We start from the raw sequence: 14,837 nt of genomic DNA on the forward strand, positions 1-14,837 counted from the left end.
TTTGCCTTTTTTTTTAATTATTTCAATTTGTTCAGACGCTAAAATTTGGCAGAGGCACTCGAGACTGCTTGCGTGTAGGAATGCGAAAGCATTGCTACACGCAGCGCACTCCTACAAGCAGCGTGCCAAGTGTTCCTTTTTAATACGGCGCTCCGGCGGTGACATCACGCTCCCCCACTGCGCAGGCACGGTAAACTATGCCGGCTCCACGGATTCCGTGAAGAAACATCTGCGTTGCTGTGCTTTTGGCCAATGGAAATTCAAGTGCCGTTTCGCTAGCCAATGGGAATTTAGGTGCCCTTGTTCGCTGCTACAGACAACGACTACAGACAACGCCGGAATCGCTCCATGGGACCAGTTAATACGTTCGCACTAAAAATGACTGCCTTCAAAACTGCATTTACAACTTGGCCATTGAACCCAATATTTAAGCAGTTACTTGAAAAACAAATTAATTATTCAATTTATTGCGACGGTTATTTCCTAATATTAAAACACAGCGAAAATATTACAGGTAAACAAACTGTGAAAATAGTATCCACGTAACAACACGTACTCTTCTGTTCGTGCTCTGTCCTTTGTGTTTTGGTTGGAGGTTACGGTTCACTGTGTAGTTGGGGCGAGGAGTGTTTTGAATCTGTGAAGGCAGTATAAAAGTGTATGTTTGGCGATTTCTCTTTAGAATAAGCTTCAAAGTTGTGCTTGAGACTTCGTTGTTCTGTTAATTTTAAATGATTCCTCTGTCTCGGGTTTATTATAATAGTTCTTCGCCAGCTCGCCTGATTTTTTAAAAAATTTCCTTCATTCTGTAAAGTTTTCAATAGCTTCTTGCGCTTTTACACTACAGCTTTGAAATAGTTTTGATGTTTGTTTTATACTTTCGAGGCTTCTGAAGGAGTTATCAGCATGGGAGCATTTTGTGCTTACCATTTTTAACGCGAAAGCATTAACTGCCTCGTGGAGCGAGCCGACGTCATCAGCTTTGAAGCCGCGCCAAAAGCCGCGCCAAACGACAGTTAAATTCCCCTATTTCAATGGAGCGAAGTGAGGCCAAGATCTGAAGCTTCCCAACTTTGAAGCCGCGGAAAAAGCTACGCCAAATGGCAGCTAAAGTCTCCTCGCCAAAAGTGAAGCTGAAATTCGATAGATAGATTCCTATTGGCTGGCGCGCGTCATAGTTTTAAGGAACGAGGCTCCCATTCGCCGCCGCGCGTCAGTTTCAAGGAGCGCCACCCCATGGCGCTGCGGGCCCTCGCCGCCAACAGCGCATATGCTCCGCTTGCGGAGCAGAGTATCGCAATATTGCTCCCGGGGCGGCCATGTTGGATCCAAGGTCACATTCCGGGAAGCGACCGGCGCCTGTTCAGGAGATCCAGAAGCGTGGATGGCACGGCTGTGAGGCGGCGTGCTGCGGCGTGCGGAACTGAGAAGATATAGTGCGGCGGCACGCTGCGTTTGCGCCGTCGTCTCGTTATTTGTCTCCTATTTTCTTTATGCCATCGGTAGAACATAGTAGCCGACGAAAACGTCGTTCCTTTGAAAGTCGCAGCTACGCGTTGATTGTCTGGTCCGAAATGCCCGAAGGTGCCGGTCGCGTATCACTCCGCGAGCGTCGAAGACTCGAGCAGCGCGAACGTCCTCCGTGTCGTCTGCTTCCCAGACTTTGGAAAACTTTGGAAAACAAGCGCGAAGCGAGAAACATGCTCTGCCCGAAACTCGGCGCATGCAGGGTCGTTTTCCCTCATAAAGTTTGGATCCAGCTCGGTGCACGTGACCGCTTCTCCGCCAATACAGAGTTGGCGGCGCAAGGAAAAGGAACTCGATACTCTGGCTCTGCAAGCAGAGCCTATACAGTTACTCTAGCGCCGCCAGCGCGCCGGTAAAAGGAATCGGCTGGCGGCGGCAGGGTGTCGAACCGAAATGTTTTTCGTTCCGGTTTTCGTTCCGGTTCAGGGAAACGGTTCAGCTCCGGTTCAACTCCGGAGTGAAAAAATAAAGGTTCAAACCGGTTCGAACCCGGTTCGTACTCATATGCTACAAAAACAATTGACGGCAGCAAAAGATAAACTACGCATACTTTATAAAAGTGGTACATATAAAAAGCGAAGGCTCAGATTACTGTGTGGAACGAACAAGCTAGTGCTGGGGCACCTCGGGACGTGGGTGAAAGCACAGTTCAATGTCAGGCAGCTGACCCGAAGAAGCAAGACGTCGTCAAGCATATCCGGAGAAAGACGGCACCCTCTGAGACGAAAAATTAAAGGGGCCCACCAACAATTTTTTGACCGGTTTGAAGTTCGCGCTGAAACGGAGCTCCATGAAAGCAGGAACACCGAGGAAAAAAAAATATTACAGAAATTCGCAATATTTTGTGAGTTATTAGCAAATTAAATATTGCAGAAAACAACTTTAAATAAGCAAAACATAGCGCTTCATGGCGTAAAATGAAACAGTTTAGCGATTGGAGCAAAGCGGTTGGCCAATTGGACGCGAGTTTGGTTGATAGCCCGTCGGCCCGGTCGGCTCGTCGGCCATTAGGCCTAGTTGCAGCCATCGTAGCTTTGGGATCGGGTTGCCATCATCGATGAATTTACCGGGCTTATCGGATTTTTAGTGCGGATCTGGGCGTCGCGCCGTACGAGGACACTCCACGCAAGCGCCGCGTCTCTGCCTCAGTCCGCTTCGACAGCCGCGAAACACTCGTCTCTTGCAACTCCGCCACCGGAGCCACCTCGGCGAGTAGGAGGGAGAAACTGGTGAGCGGTTCCGTTGGGCACCGGTCCCGTCGCCGCACTTCACTCGAACAGTAAAAAGTCTGTCACAGCACTAAAGGAAAATAAGGATTCCCCTGGCTCTTCTTACTGCTTTTAGTTGACCGGGACCGGGGGCGCACAAGTGAAAATACGATGCGCGTTGTGTGCAGGGATCACTTGTCGTCTGCTCGCGATGGTACGTCGCGGACGCCGCTGGGAGGCGCGCATGAGCAACAATGCAAGGCGTTGTTTTCGCCCTTTTTAAACTTTACTTTGCAACTTTATTAACTCTATAAAAATGACTCGTTAGAGAAATAATGACGGTTAACGTGTGATATACTTTATTTCGCTTCAAAATTCCTGGGACGGCTCTCGCCAATCACGAAACCCAAAGAATGTGACGTATAGTGAAAGGGAGAGCCGTTATGCGCGCGCATTCGGCACAAGGCATGTAGTTGGGCTAGTTGGTGGTACATACTGTTTGGAGGGAACAGCGCAAAAAGTTCGTTTCTAGAGTTGCTGCATTTCTACATCCAGTCAACCTACGTTACCTACGAGGGTGATACCTTTTTGCAAAAGAGTGGCATTTGTATAGGGTCGAGTGTAGCACCGGTGCTTAGTGATATCTATTTGGCGAGATGTGATAGAGGCATTGCTGGCAGGCTGGATGGACGCGTTTTGAAAGTGCTAAGATATGTAGATGATTATCTCATTGTCCTTAAACCCAGCCTTGACAACGACTGTGTTGAAACGGTTAAAGAGATTGTGGACATTTATGGTGAATGTTCCCAGGGCCTAAGTTTTAAGCTCGAGGTCCTGACAGAAGGGGCTTTGCAATTTTGGGACATTAATCTCCGCCTTGGGGCGTCACACGTGTGCTGGGCCTATGATCCTAGATCAAAGAAGGGATTACTTCCTTATGACTCGGCACACTCAAAATTGGTGAAAAGGGGTATTGCTGTGTCGTGCCTCAGGGCGTCTTTGTTAAAATCATGTCACCATATAGTGTGGGTCAAGTTTTATGACTCAGGTTGATAGGCTGGCCTCTGCGGGCTTCCCTCCGGCGGTTGTGGGGGGTGTTGCTGAGTCCCTTGTTCGGATGTTTAGGGGGCACGCTAGTCCTGGGAAAAAACAAAGGCCATCCACTAGACCTGTCGTGCTTCCGTACATCCATGCCTTGTCCCACCGAATTAAGCGCGTTGCCGGTAGGTTTGAGGTGCCTGTCGTCTTCTCGGCGCCATCTAAGCTTTCACACCTTTGTGCTGCTGTTAGTAGGGAGGGACGCCCTTCCGCTGTGTGCGACGTCAAACATCGCACCCCGTACGTCGCCTGTGTAAGCGGGGTCGTGTACCAGATCCCCCTGTCCTGCGGCAGGGTGTATTCACCGATGTTTGTTTGCAAACAAGCTCACTACCACCCCCTATCGGCGGACCCCTGCGCGCTTCCGGTTTTCCTCTTCTTTTCCATTTGTCTCTCCACCTTTAGTTAATTTCACTATTTTGTACAGTGCACTAATGTTCTTACAAACATACTACAGAAACTTCTTTGAAGGAAGCTCTTCTTAACCGACCGCTGTGCGTTGCTGAAGAATGAATAAATACACTACCGGAAGTCTACCGGGGCACCAAATACTGTGGCGCCCTCGTGGTATCAACTCCCACCGAATGTGGTGAATATTGGTCAAACCGGGCGTTGTGTAAACGTGAGGGCAAGGGAACATTCCCTTTCTTTGCGCTCCTCGCCCTCAGGAAACCTAGCGGTTCATTGTGACAGGTGTGGTTGCACGCCGTCATTTCGTGACATTAAGATTTTGTCTCGTCACAAAAACAAAACTGTGAGGGAGATAGACGAAGCGTTTTTTATCGCGTCTATCGGAGCTGACACGTGTGTGAGCGCTCCTTCGGTTGCCCTTGCAAATGACGAAGTTGATTTTGTAAGAAAGTGTGGCAGGTTCGTGTGACGGAGCGTGGGCGTGGGTGATGCCGCATGTTATTGGTTTGATTTGTTTGTTCTCTCCCTTTCCTCCTTTCTGTGTTTATTTCTCTTTCTTCAGAGCAATAAACTTTCAGTTGTAAGTCAGCGCCCTGTCTGCGTGTTTCTTCGACCTCGTCCTACGTCCTTTTTGCGCTGTTCCCTCCAAACCGCATTCGGCACCTCGCGGCGCCACCGTCGGAGGAGGTGTTTCCGAGTTGTCAAATTAAAATATGATGCGCTAATATTTTCAAACTCTTTCGTTGCCCACTGGGTTTCCGGGACCACTAGCGTGTAGAAACTGCAAAAAAAAGTCGACGCTCAAATGCTGTTAGAGGGCCCCTTTAACTTCAGCGCATTAAAGGGACCATGAAATGATTTTAAAATCTAATTTCATCCACCGCATGTCGTAAAAGGTGTGAAAAGAAACACAAAAACACAAAAATAGGGAGCCAAAAAAAATGATTTGCTATAGAACTTTTAAAAGAAAACTGGACTCTTTTGCGACTTCTTTCCTTCGAAAGCTCTGCCTTTTCACTACGATGCATCCGCAGAAATGGATCACGTCAGCCGAATCCACGTCGCCTATTGGGTAAGAGCCTACCTCACCAGCACCGCGATCGTAAACAGTAAATAGCCGGCGAATGTTTCCTAAAAGTTTTGTTAAATAATATTCAGACCCACATTTTGTAGCATAATGAGAGATGTGTGGAGAAAATTGCTAAATTTAATAATGCTGAGAGCCAAGCGCCATCTATCGCGTGGTAAACGAAGCAACTACTGCGCGTGCGCAGTAGGGCAGGGCTGGCAGGGCGGACTTCAGAACGGTTATTTCCTTTGGTTTCCTTCCTCTCAAAACTCTGACTGACTGAACGTTTATTTTTCTACGTGTTCATCTCGCGCGTGCCGACTTCAAGCAGCAAGAAAAAAATGTACTTAAAACAGACCACGACGAACAAGAACGCTGGATCCACAAACACCCGAGAAGAGCGACAACAGCCGCGAATCGCGCTCCGACGAAGCTCTCAGAATATAGGCCTAGCAGGCACTCCGACTCGGCGCAGCGTTGCTTCGTCGCAAGACCGTCTGTCTGCCTGCGACCGGCTGGCATGCTGAATGGAATATGCCCGCGCTACCCTTGTGGGGTACCCTTGTGGACCCTTCCCATATAATAGTTTGATCGCTGACCTCAATTTTACGTTAAGAGGTGAGGTCAATCTCTTCCCCTTGTTTTCCGAGGCAGTGTTGACGAACACTCGTCGAAAAAAGACCCTCGTCGATTCTCTCTTCTTGTTTTGTGTGATATAGAGCTGAAATAAACGCTGTATGGATTACCTTCGTAACACGGTATGTACACTTTGTTATTGGTATGCCATTTTTATCCTGACAGACTGCACGTCACTGTCGAGCTGTAACAGTTCGTGAGAGGTATACGTGCAATACCGGTCCAACCTTTCTTTGCCGAGTGTCGCGTCAGTATCGAGTCGCAATCGTAAAAGATCGGTCCCGAAGCGCTTACCAACAGCGCGAATACAGCACTTCCATCAAACGCGCGCGTCCGCTCCAAGTGTTAACAGGTATTTACGTGGCTCTTGCTGACACTCGTAGTTCAAACGTATCTTTTTTAACGTCGGCTCGCTCCTGCATCTCCGAGACCGCGAAAAACGCCGCGGCAATTTGTTTCCATCTACGTCGCTTTGCAAACGACTGACACTGGCCGCCTTTTGCCAACAATGACAGTTGCGTTGACTTCTGGAGTCTTCACCGGAAGACTCGCTGCACTTCCCAACAGGCATACCGGTGTATGGGACTAGTCCCATGCTGTCGCTGTAGCGCAACATATCTCGCTGAATTTCGCTCAGCTGCGATGCGGCGATGAGAGGCGCCGATTCAGAAAATACATCGGTGACATCGGCGCAGTAAAACCTACCGGCGCACCCCAACTCGTCGCCGCTAATGCTCCCATCTCCTACTGCCGAGAGAAGTTCCGGTTCCGGAAAGAGCGTACGTCACGGCTTGTTTTGCGGTCAAGAAAAAGTCGATATTTCATTAATTTTTTGTGTAGAAGTTAATAAACCGAGACGAAAACGGATGCCTGTTCGGCATTCAGTGAACATTGACGGTTTAATGTAAAAGTTATCTGGAAAAAGTCAAAAAGTCATTTCATGGTCCCTTTAAGGGGTTGCTCCACGCTTACCTGGGTCACGGGCACAGGGCTACTTGAGCCAATGCGTAGTTCTGGATAGCGTTCCCTTCTCTCCGCCGAAATCTGCAACACGTTAGCGTCCTTTGAAAGCCGTGGCCACTTGTCTAGCATTTCCGGGAGGCGTGCTATATTAAGTGGGTTACTGGTACCTCGAACGTGCACGCCAGCCTCAACCTGTCTTTTCTTGAGGAGCGCTTCCAGGGCGTCTTCCGAATCATCTGCAGCCGCCGCAATTCAGAAGAAACGAAAGAAACTTGCTCGCAATGCAGAGCTGTGATTCGCCTCCAAGTTTTTGTCAAATGCAATGTGGCCCGATACTTTTCCTCAGGGATGAGAAGAAGGCGGTAGCGGGGATCCGTGTACACTGCTGCACAGAAGACATCCGTGTTAAAAAGTTGTCGCTTTCTCTTTTTCATTGACTGGACCAAGACCTTTGCTAACGGCGACAATATCTTGGAAGTGCCCAAGGAACATCTCAGCCATGCTCCGTAGAAATCTGCTACAGTGAGCTGTTCCTTCTGCAATGTCTTCGTCGCCACTCCTGACGGCCGAAGCGATACTGCGAGCATTTCGACTTCCGCCCATACGCCTTCAGTCAATCCGGAGCTTTCTTATTTTTGAGAGGAACCCTCCAGCAAAGTCTCTTAGTTCAAGTAGCCTGGTGAGCATATGCTGCGTGGACATCCACCGTGTTGGACAATCAAGCACTGGTTTCTTCAACCCTAGCTTCAACCCGAACCAGCCGAACCGCCGAACTGAGGGCCTTGCAGAAAAGAAAGAATACTGGCACAGAGTTTCAAGCTAAGCTGCAGCGAACGCTAGCAGCTCGCCTAGCATATCCAGTGCTAAGAGCCTATATTGCCAGTTGAGCAGCGACGCGCGGAACGTAAAGTCTCTCTGGACGATCATAGCGCTGAATCTTGAGGATGGCTCGTAGGATTGGCCGCGGTCCACCATGCGTTAAAGCTGAGCATAAGCAACGAGATTTGTCATGCCTCTGAACGCGCCTGAGAGTCCGGACAGAGTAGCGGCAAATCGCGAGGAGCGTCGGCCGCCCACCGTTGGTTAAATATAAAGAAATAATAAACACGAGAACGCATTTTGAGGATGGAAATGAAGCAATGTTAAAAAAAAACTGCGTCTTGAAGTTTGTGTTTCTGAGGGGAAAACGTTTTGGACCTTGCTGTTTCTGCTACCGGAGATCGAAGCTGTTTTGGTGTTTTCTGTGTAAGTGTTAATAGAATCCCCTCTTCCCTTCCTGGTGCTAGACTTCAAATTCGGTCAGATTATAAAATCCGCTCAGTGATTTTAAAAGCAGATTAGATGCGCCAAAGTATGTCAACTAGTACAGGTTCTAAAAAATCCATCGGCGTTTGTATCGCTTTATTATGCGATCAGTTCTACAATGAAATCAAGGCGTTGAAAGTAAATTGCACACAATTCTACAAAATTAAAGACAAAATCACCAAAACGATCTCGAACTAAATGCAAAAAAAACAAACAAAAAAAAACAAGGACAAAGAGAGGTATAGGCAGCACTAGGCGTGTTGTCTATACCTCTCTTTCTCTTTTTTTTAACGTTCAGTTTGAGATGAAAAAACCAACTAGCTCAACTCACCGTTTTGCCACCAAACAGGCTCAATAACCGGTCGCTTTTGCTGACGTACAAATTGGGTATCTTCTAGTGATCAATTTTCTTTGATGAACCATTTCCGGTCCCCAAGAAAAGGTTGGGACGAATGTGGGCATTTGATAAAGAGAAACGTAAGACCAGAAATCCTGGAAAATATATAGTAACTCTGCTCATCTCGTTTAAGTTTTCGAAACAAGCTTTATAAATTATGAGAACGACCGTTATCTAAAATCCTGATAATAGAAAGTTACAGAGCTTTCCGCTACCTATTTGTTCTGCATTTTGAGTTCCCACATTAACCAAACACCGCAAAAATAATTTATCAGTTTTGCCCAGGAACGAAAAAAAAATTATTTCGATCCGGTTCAACTCCGGTTTGCGCGAAAATAATTTTTGTTCTTGTATTTTTTGGTTTATTATTTAGGTTACGAAGTTTTCGCCACGCACTTTTCACGTGACCCAACATCGCGTATGAACCGAAAACCGCATGGAAAATATAGCGGTTCCGCTCCGGAGTGAAAAAAAATATTTCATTCCGGTTCAACTCCGGTTCGCGCGAAAACGTTTTTTTTTCCGGTTTTCGCTTCACGGTTCGGGTTCGGTTCAATACCCTGGGCGGCGGAGCCTCCCAGAGCCCCCTCGGGCAAACTCCAGAGCGGCAGCACCCAGTCTTGGGCAGTAACTAGTTACTAGTAACGCGTTACCGGTAACTAGTTACTTTTTTCGGTAACTTTTAACTGTAACGCGTTACTCTTTAATACTGGTAACTTGTAACTGTAACACTGTTACTTTTTTATTGGGTAACTGTAACTGTTTAGGCCGTTACAGTTACTTTTTACTATAAAATTAAAATTCCTGGCTGACAAAAAAAAAAGAAATTGAAGTTCACTCTTGAGCGCCAGGATGGGCAGTTTTTACAGTTTCTGGATTTGCGAATGCAATTCACAGGGGAACACGTGTGCTGGGGTTACAAACCGCGTACCCAGAAGGGAATCCTCCCCTATGATTCGGCGCATTCGAAGTTGGTGAAACGGAGCATTGCGTCGTCATGTCTAGAGACGGCAATTGGAAAGTCATGTCACCATGCCATGCACGACAGCCTCTGTAGTCAGGTCAAGAGACTTGGAACTGCAGGGTATCCTACTTCCCTTATGCTCGCAGTGGCTGAAAAACTTCTGAAGAAGTTCAGGGGCAAAAGCCAAAAGGACAAGCAAAAAAAGAGAGCAAGACCCCACGTGATGCCATACTTACACAGGGTGTCACACAATATTAAAAAAGTGGCGGAAAGGTTCGAGGTACCTCTGGTATTCTCAGCACCACGTAAACTGGCTCAACTATGTCCGAGGATAAGGGAAAGAGGATGGCGACGAAGACGATTTTTTTTTCCACTTGCCTCAAGCATTACCATCATCAACGGAGGTGCAACAGTGGGTGAGCGACCCCGCGACCGATCTGACCGGGCTCTCAAGGTTCCCCATGATAAAGAGGATCTTCATCAGGCTCAACACGGGGATTCCGTCAAGCGCGCCGGCTGAACGCCTGTTCAGCAAAGGACGCGATGTGTTCGCCATCAAGAGAGGGAAGCTCTCCGATGACAATTTTGAAAAACAGTTGATATTAAGTTATAACAAATATTGCAAATAAGTTATAATCGTTAAAATTCTGAAACGACGAATGACACAAAAAAGAAGCACCCTTCGGTTTTAATGTTTTCTAATTTCTCAGCAGTTCATCTTTCTTCTCACTACAGTGTAACAAATAAAATATTTTTTTTGGTTTATGGTTTCTTGTGTCCAATTTTGGTACCGTAACGAGAAAGTAACGGCGTTACTCTTTCTGCGGTAACTGTAACTGTAACACGTTACTTTTTTAATCCGATAACTGTAACTGTAACAGAGTTACTTTTTCCCCCTAGGTAACTGTAACTGTAACACTGTTACTTTTTACTGGTAACGTGCCCATGACTGAGCACGACCGATGTCAGCGCGGCGCGGCCACTTGACGAGAACGCGCGCGAGAACAGTATTCAGGCTTTCACATTCACAACTCATAAAAAGTGCTTAGGTGCACCTCGAGCCTTCTTAATATATGAATAAAGTCATTGTTTTTTGTTGAAAGATGTTCTCCTCTTTCCTCCCTAATAGACGGGAACATGTTTTGTTCTAAGTGAGCTGTATATATCCTATAGACGCTTTGCAGCAGCTGTGCATGGACGCCGCCATAACTGACCTTCAGTTTTTGTTTCCTCTTATTTCGTTTATTTCACTTCATCATTACCATAGCAGGCCAGGTTATTGCCACATTAGATTCAACTGTGTCCTTTTCTAAAGCATCGGCCTTTGTAGAGGATCGTCAACTACCGTTTCAGTTGCTCGGCATCTCGGTAAGACAAGAGAAGGTGAGCAATGGCGGCTGTAATTTGGAGCGTGTGTAAAGCGTCTATACTGAGCACATACGAAGTTCGAAAGAGGCTCTAGCTTCAAATGTTATGCATCCACTGTGGACAAATATTCCTTTACTTCTACCCTCCGAGCAGTGTCTATGCTAAAAAATGAAACGCTTACGTACTTTCTGGCACGCCGTATATGAAGACTAACGCTTAACATTTGGTCGCAAATTCTCGATCAATTTAACCAAAATAGACTCTCTCTAAATACGTTTAAAAATGGAAGCGCCATTCAACGTCATTCAAGAACTCCAAACTTATTACTCAGAACCGTGTTAATGATACCACTGCCCCTCCCTAGTCTGGCAGACTCGCGAATCGAAAGCAACTTCGTGTGTCTCTCCCTAAAATGTCGTTCTCGTCTTCTGCTTTATGCTTTGCACACGTTCAGATTGGCTAATGCGAAGCAGAACTCTTAATACTTATACGCCATCTGACGACAACGTAAGCTCTGAATTAGCAAAGAAGTTTGCAAAAAGAGCATTTTTTTTTTTGTAAAGCCACGAGCTCGTTCCCGTATTTATCATTGCGCCGCGCAAAACTATATTTTGAGCCTTCGTCCTTCCCAAAAGTCGCGCAATCGCGTTGATCTCCGAGCATTAAAAAAATGTGATCTTCCAGACATTTTATTCGCACCGACATCGCAGATAGTGAGCCAAGTTCTAAGCCTTGATTTTTTTTTCTTTTGTGTTTTTCAGGCTGTTTTCGAGCCCCACAACCTGAGGCCAACGTACTGGGCATTTCTCAACAGACTATCGTCTCGCAGGTTTGTTCAGCACATAAAAAACGTTTTTTGTACGCACAGCTTTTTTCTTTCTTTGAGGGTGTCTCCGTGTTTATGTTTTGTAAAACGTGGGTTCCATGGGCGATTGTTGCGATGAAAAATTGCGACTTCCTGAATTCTATAGGCATGTTGTGATGAAGCCCAGGTGGAATCGTATTGCTCTGTCGCGGACAGTTTTAAAAATGTCTGATGGACGGAAAGGCTTTATTTTGTGATTTCAAATAAGGATTCGGATCACTTGCATCAATGGTGCTCAACACCAAACTGGCTGAGGGGTCGCTACTCTGGAGCGTAGCTTATTTAGCGGCTCCAGCTGCAACCCACACCCCTAAAATCTGCCAGAAACTGAACTTCTTTACATGGTGCCTTTGTGCACCGATTGTATCGAGGAATGACCTTGCTATTGTCAAAAGCTACAAATTAAACACCCAACATTTGCTTATGTGCAAACAAGTATTTTCCTTTTATTTTGAAGTAAAAAAAAAGGTAGCTGTAGGCAATTGTTTCTTTTAATGAGGGAAAATGGAACGGCCAAAACAAGGTCAACTGTTTTCTTCCACTTTTATCATTTTTTATGTTTTAATGAGGCCTCCCAGTTTTACGATTATACGATTTATTTTGATATAAAAATTTAGTCATCTTTATAAACAATGTCTGTATTTCAATACATTTGTTTTAAAATTTTGTTTAGATGGGTTTACCTTAGGCGTTGACGTTTCCAATCAGTGCACTGCTCGGAATCACATCCACTCTTGTGGCAAATTAAAATATAATACAATGCGGAAATTATTTTATTTTTTAGTTAATGCATGCGGGGTTCCATATATTTATGACAGATGTCCGGAACCACGATTATACTATTGTTCTTTTTTATCTCAGTGAAATCTCTAATCGTACAACTGGTAAAGTCGAACCCACACTGTGACTGCGTATTACAGAAAAAAAAAAAATGAGAACCGGGAACATTGTGGCCACGCCGCCAGGTAGGGACAACTCAGTTCCGGGCCGGGAAGGGAAGGAGACAGCAGAGGTCAAAAGAAGAAATTAAACAAATGAAAAAAGAAGGAGAGAAACAAGAACACTTTGGAGCATACCTTTCTAGCATTATGGTGAAGGGGACCGAGCAAAGCAAACGGAAAACAAAAAGTGAAGGTCAGTTAAGGCTGCTCTCCCAAACAGCTTCCTAGTAGGTCTACATCTTCAATGTATTAGTCGAATGTATAGCTTTGAAGAAAAACTTTATTAAGGAAAAAGCTATGATATTTGTAGCAGAAGCTCAACTGCATGTTTCTGCTTCTTCAAAATTTACGCTGTCTTGCTCCATTTCCCCGCAAAACGATATCTTGTAAGGGGAAGCGTTCTTCTCAAAGAAATTAGAGTAAAGACGCCGGCGAGCTGGTGACCAATCATAGTACAAAAAAAAAACAGAAAAAAAAGACAACACAGAGAGAAGGAGCTAAGAGAACAGAACAACACTGTGGATGCTTCTCAGCAAGTTAGTACAAAAGCTTGGACAACTTTAATGCATTCGGGCACGTGTAATTTTGGTTGAGGCCTTCAAATGTGCTTCCTGCTGATGACCAGGGGATGTGAAGAGAAGGAAGACTGTGTCAAATTAAATAATTGTTGTGCTGGTTCTGAGACGGTGTTGTTCTGTCCTTTTAGCGCCTTTTCTCTGGGGTTTTCTACTATGTTCTTCTCAGGCAGCCGGCTCAGTTCTACAGAAATACTTTGCTTACGTAAAAATTACAATTTGTACACAGTTTTAAACATTTAAAAGAGAATTGAGGTTTTTATCCCCGGAAAAAGAAAAAAAACTTCGGGACTCCGGCGTGGGGCGATTTTTTAACTTGGCGTTACGTGGCATCATTTTGTGTGTTTTCCAACCAAGTAATTTATTTCCATGTACTGAAGTTTGAGCGGTGACAACAGTAAACTCGTTAATTCTGTGTTTTCTTTCTTTAAAAAAGTATAGCAATTTAAGGAATTTGGAAATAGCAAGTAAAACAGTTGCTCAAAATGACATTCTCGCGCTTGCATTTTCCGCTTCCTTCAATCTTGTAACGTTTTCCGATGAAACAGCGGATTTTGTTTTTAATGCCATTATTCTTTTGGACAGTTGCGTTATTTCTTGTCCAAATATGACGAACACACAAATAGACGGACAAAAAAATCTGTTTTTCTTTCGTGTTTATTTTTTTTTCTTCTTTAACGAGTATTTTTATTTTCAGTCGTCTAAAAAGCGCTGTTATCTTCCAGGTTCTCCCTCCTGAATCGTCACGTGTACGACATGTTCGGCGTCCATTCCTCCAAGCTGTTCGACGACTTTTGGCCAAAGCTGGACTTGAAGTACACCACGCGGAAGTTCCAGGAGTCGGTGCTGGTTTGGGTGCCATTTTGAAGGAGCGTAGCTTCGACGTCTTCACGGTGTACGGCCCAAGACTTTACCGCGTTGAACCCGGTTCATGACCCAAGAAAATGAAGGAAAACGATCAAATGATAACCCCGGATAAAAAAAAAAAACACGAAAAGACAAAAAAAAAGTGCCACCTACAGTTTAAGAAATCTGGTAAATTCAATTTCTTGCAAAGCACTTGGAACAGTCAATCGCTGCAACCTACGGGAAAGCGCGGCCAGTGACGAGGCTGAAATTATGTTTAGGCTTAAGAGAGATAGAAAGAAAAAAAGGGAGAGAGGTTGGATTGAAAGGCTGAGAGGCTAGCCTGTGTGCCTGGATCTAGCAGGCTGCTCTACCCTGGGGGAAAGGGGATATTGAAGGAAAACTTTAGAAAGATGAAATGAGAAAAGGAAGGGTATATGGATGGGGGTGAGGTAATCGGAGTAGTTTTGTCTCACATCTTAAAGAATCAGTTCCAACCTTGCGTCTCGTAAAAAGGTAATCCATGCGTTTGTAGTATTTACGAAGCATTGAATTGAGTCCCAGTCACCAAACACTTTCGCGATGGTAATTGGCCTATCATCCATGTTTCACAGTGTCACCTCGAGCGACTGTCTCTCGTTGCCGCGAAGGGTACATACTGTCA

At 45.5% G+C, this 14,837-nt stretch overlaps 1 protein-coding gene across 1 annotated transcript in view; it reads left to right on the forward strand.

Annotated features, from left to right (window-relative positions):
• Positions 1-14,633, forward strand: part of LOC8023497 (transmembrane protein 135) — a 108,990-nt gene extending 94,357 nt beyond the window's left edge. The window contains exons 12-13 of the mRNA XM_029987878.4: positions 11,708-11,775; positions 14,053-14,633. Of these exons, the coding sequence (XP_029843738.3) occupies positions 11,708-11,775; positions 14,053-14,194 (210 nt within the window). The 3' untranslated portion in view covers positions 14,195-14,633. The remainder of the gene's footprint in view (positions 1-11,707; positions 11,776-14,052) is intronic.
• Positions 14,634-14,837: the final 204 nt, after the last annotated feature.

Source organism: Ixodes scapularis, unplaced genomic scaffold (assembly GCF_016920785.2).
Source record: "Ixodes scapularis isolate PalLabHiFi unplaced genomic scaffold, ASM1692078v2 PGA_scaffold2__306_contigs__length_199485367, whole genome shotgun sequence".
Taxonomy (NCBI): Eukaryota; Metazoa; Arthropoda; class Arachnida; order Ixodida; family Ixodidae; genus Ixodes; species Ixodes scapularis.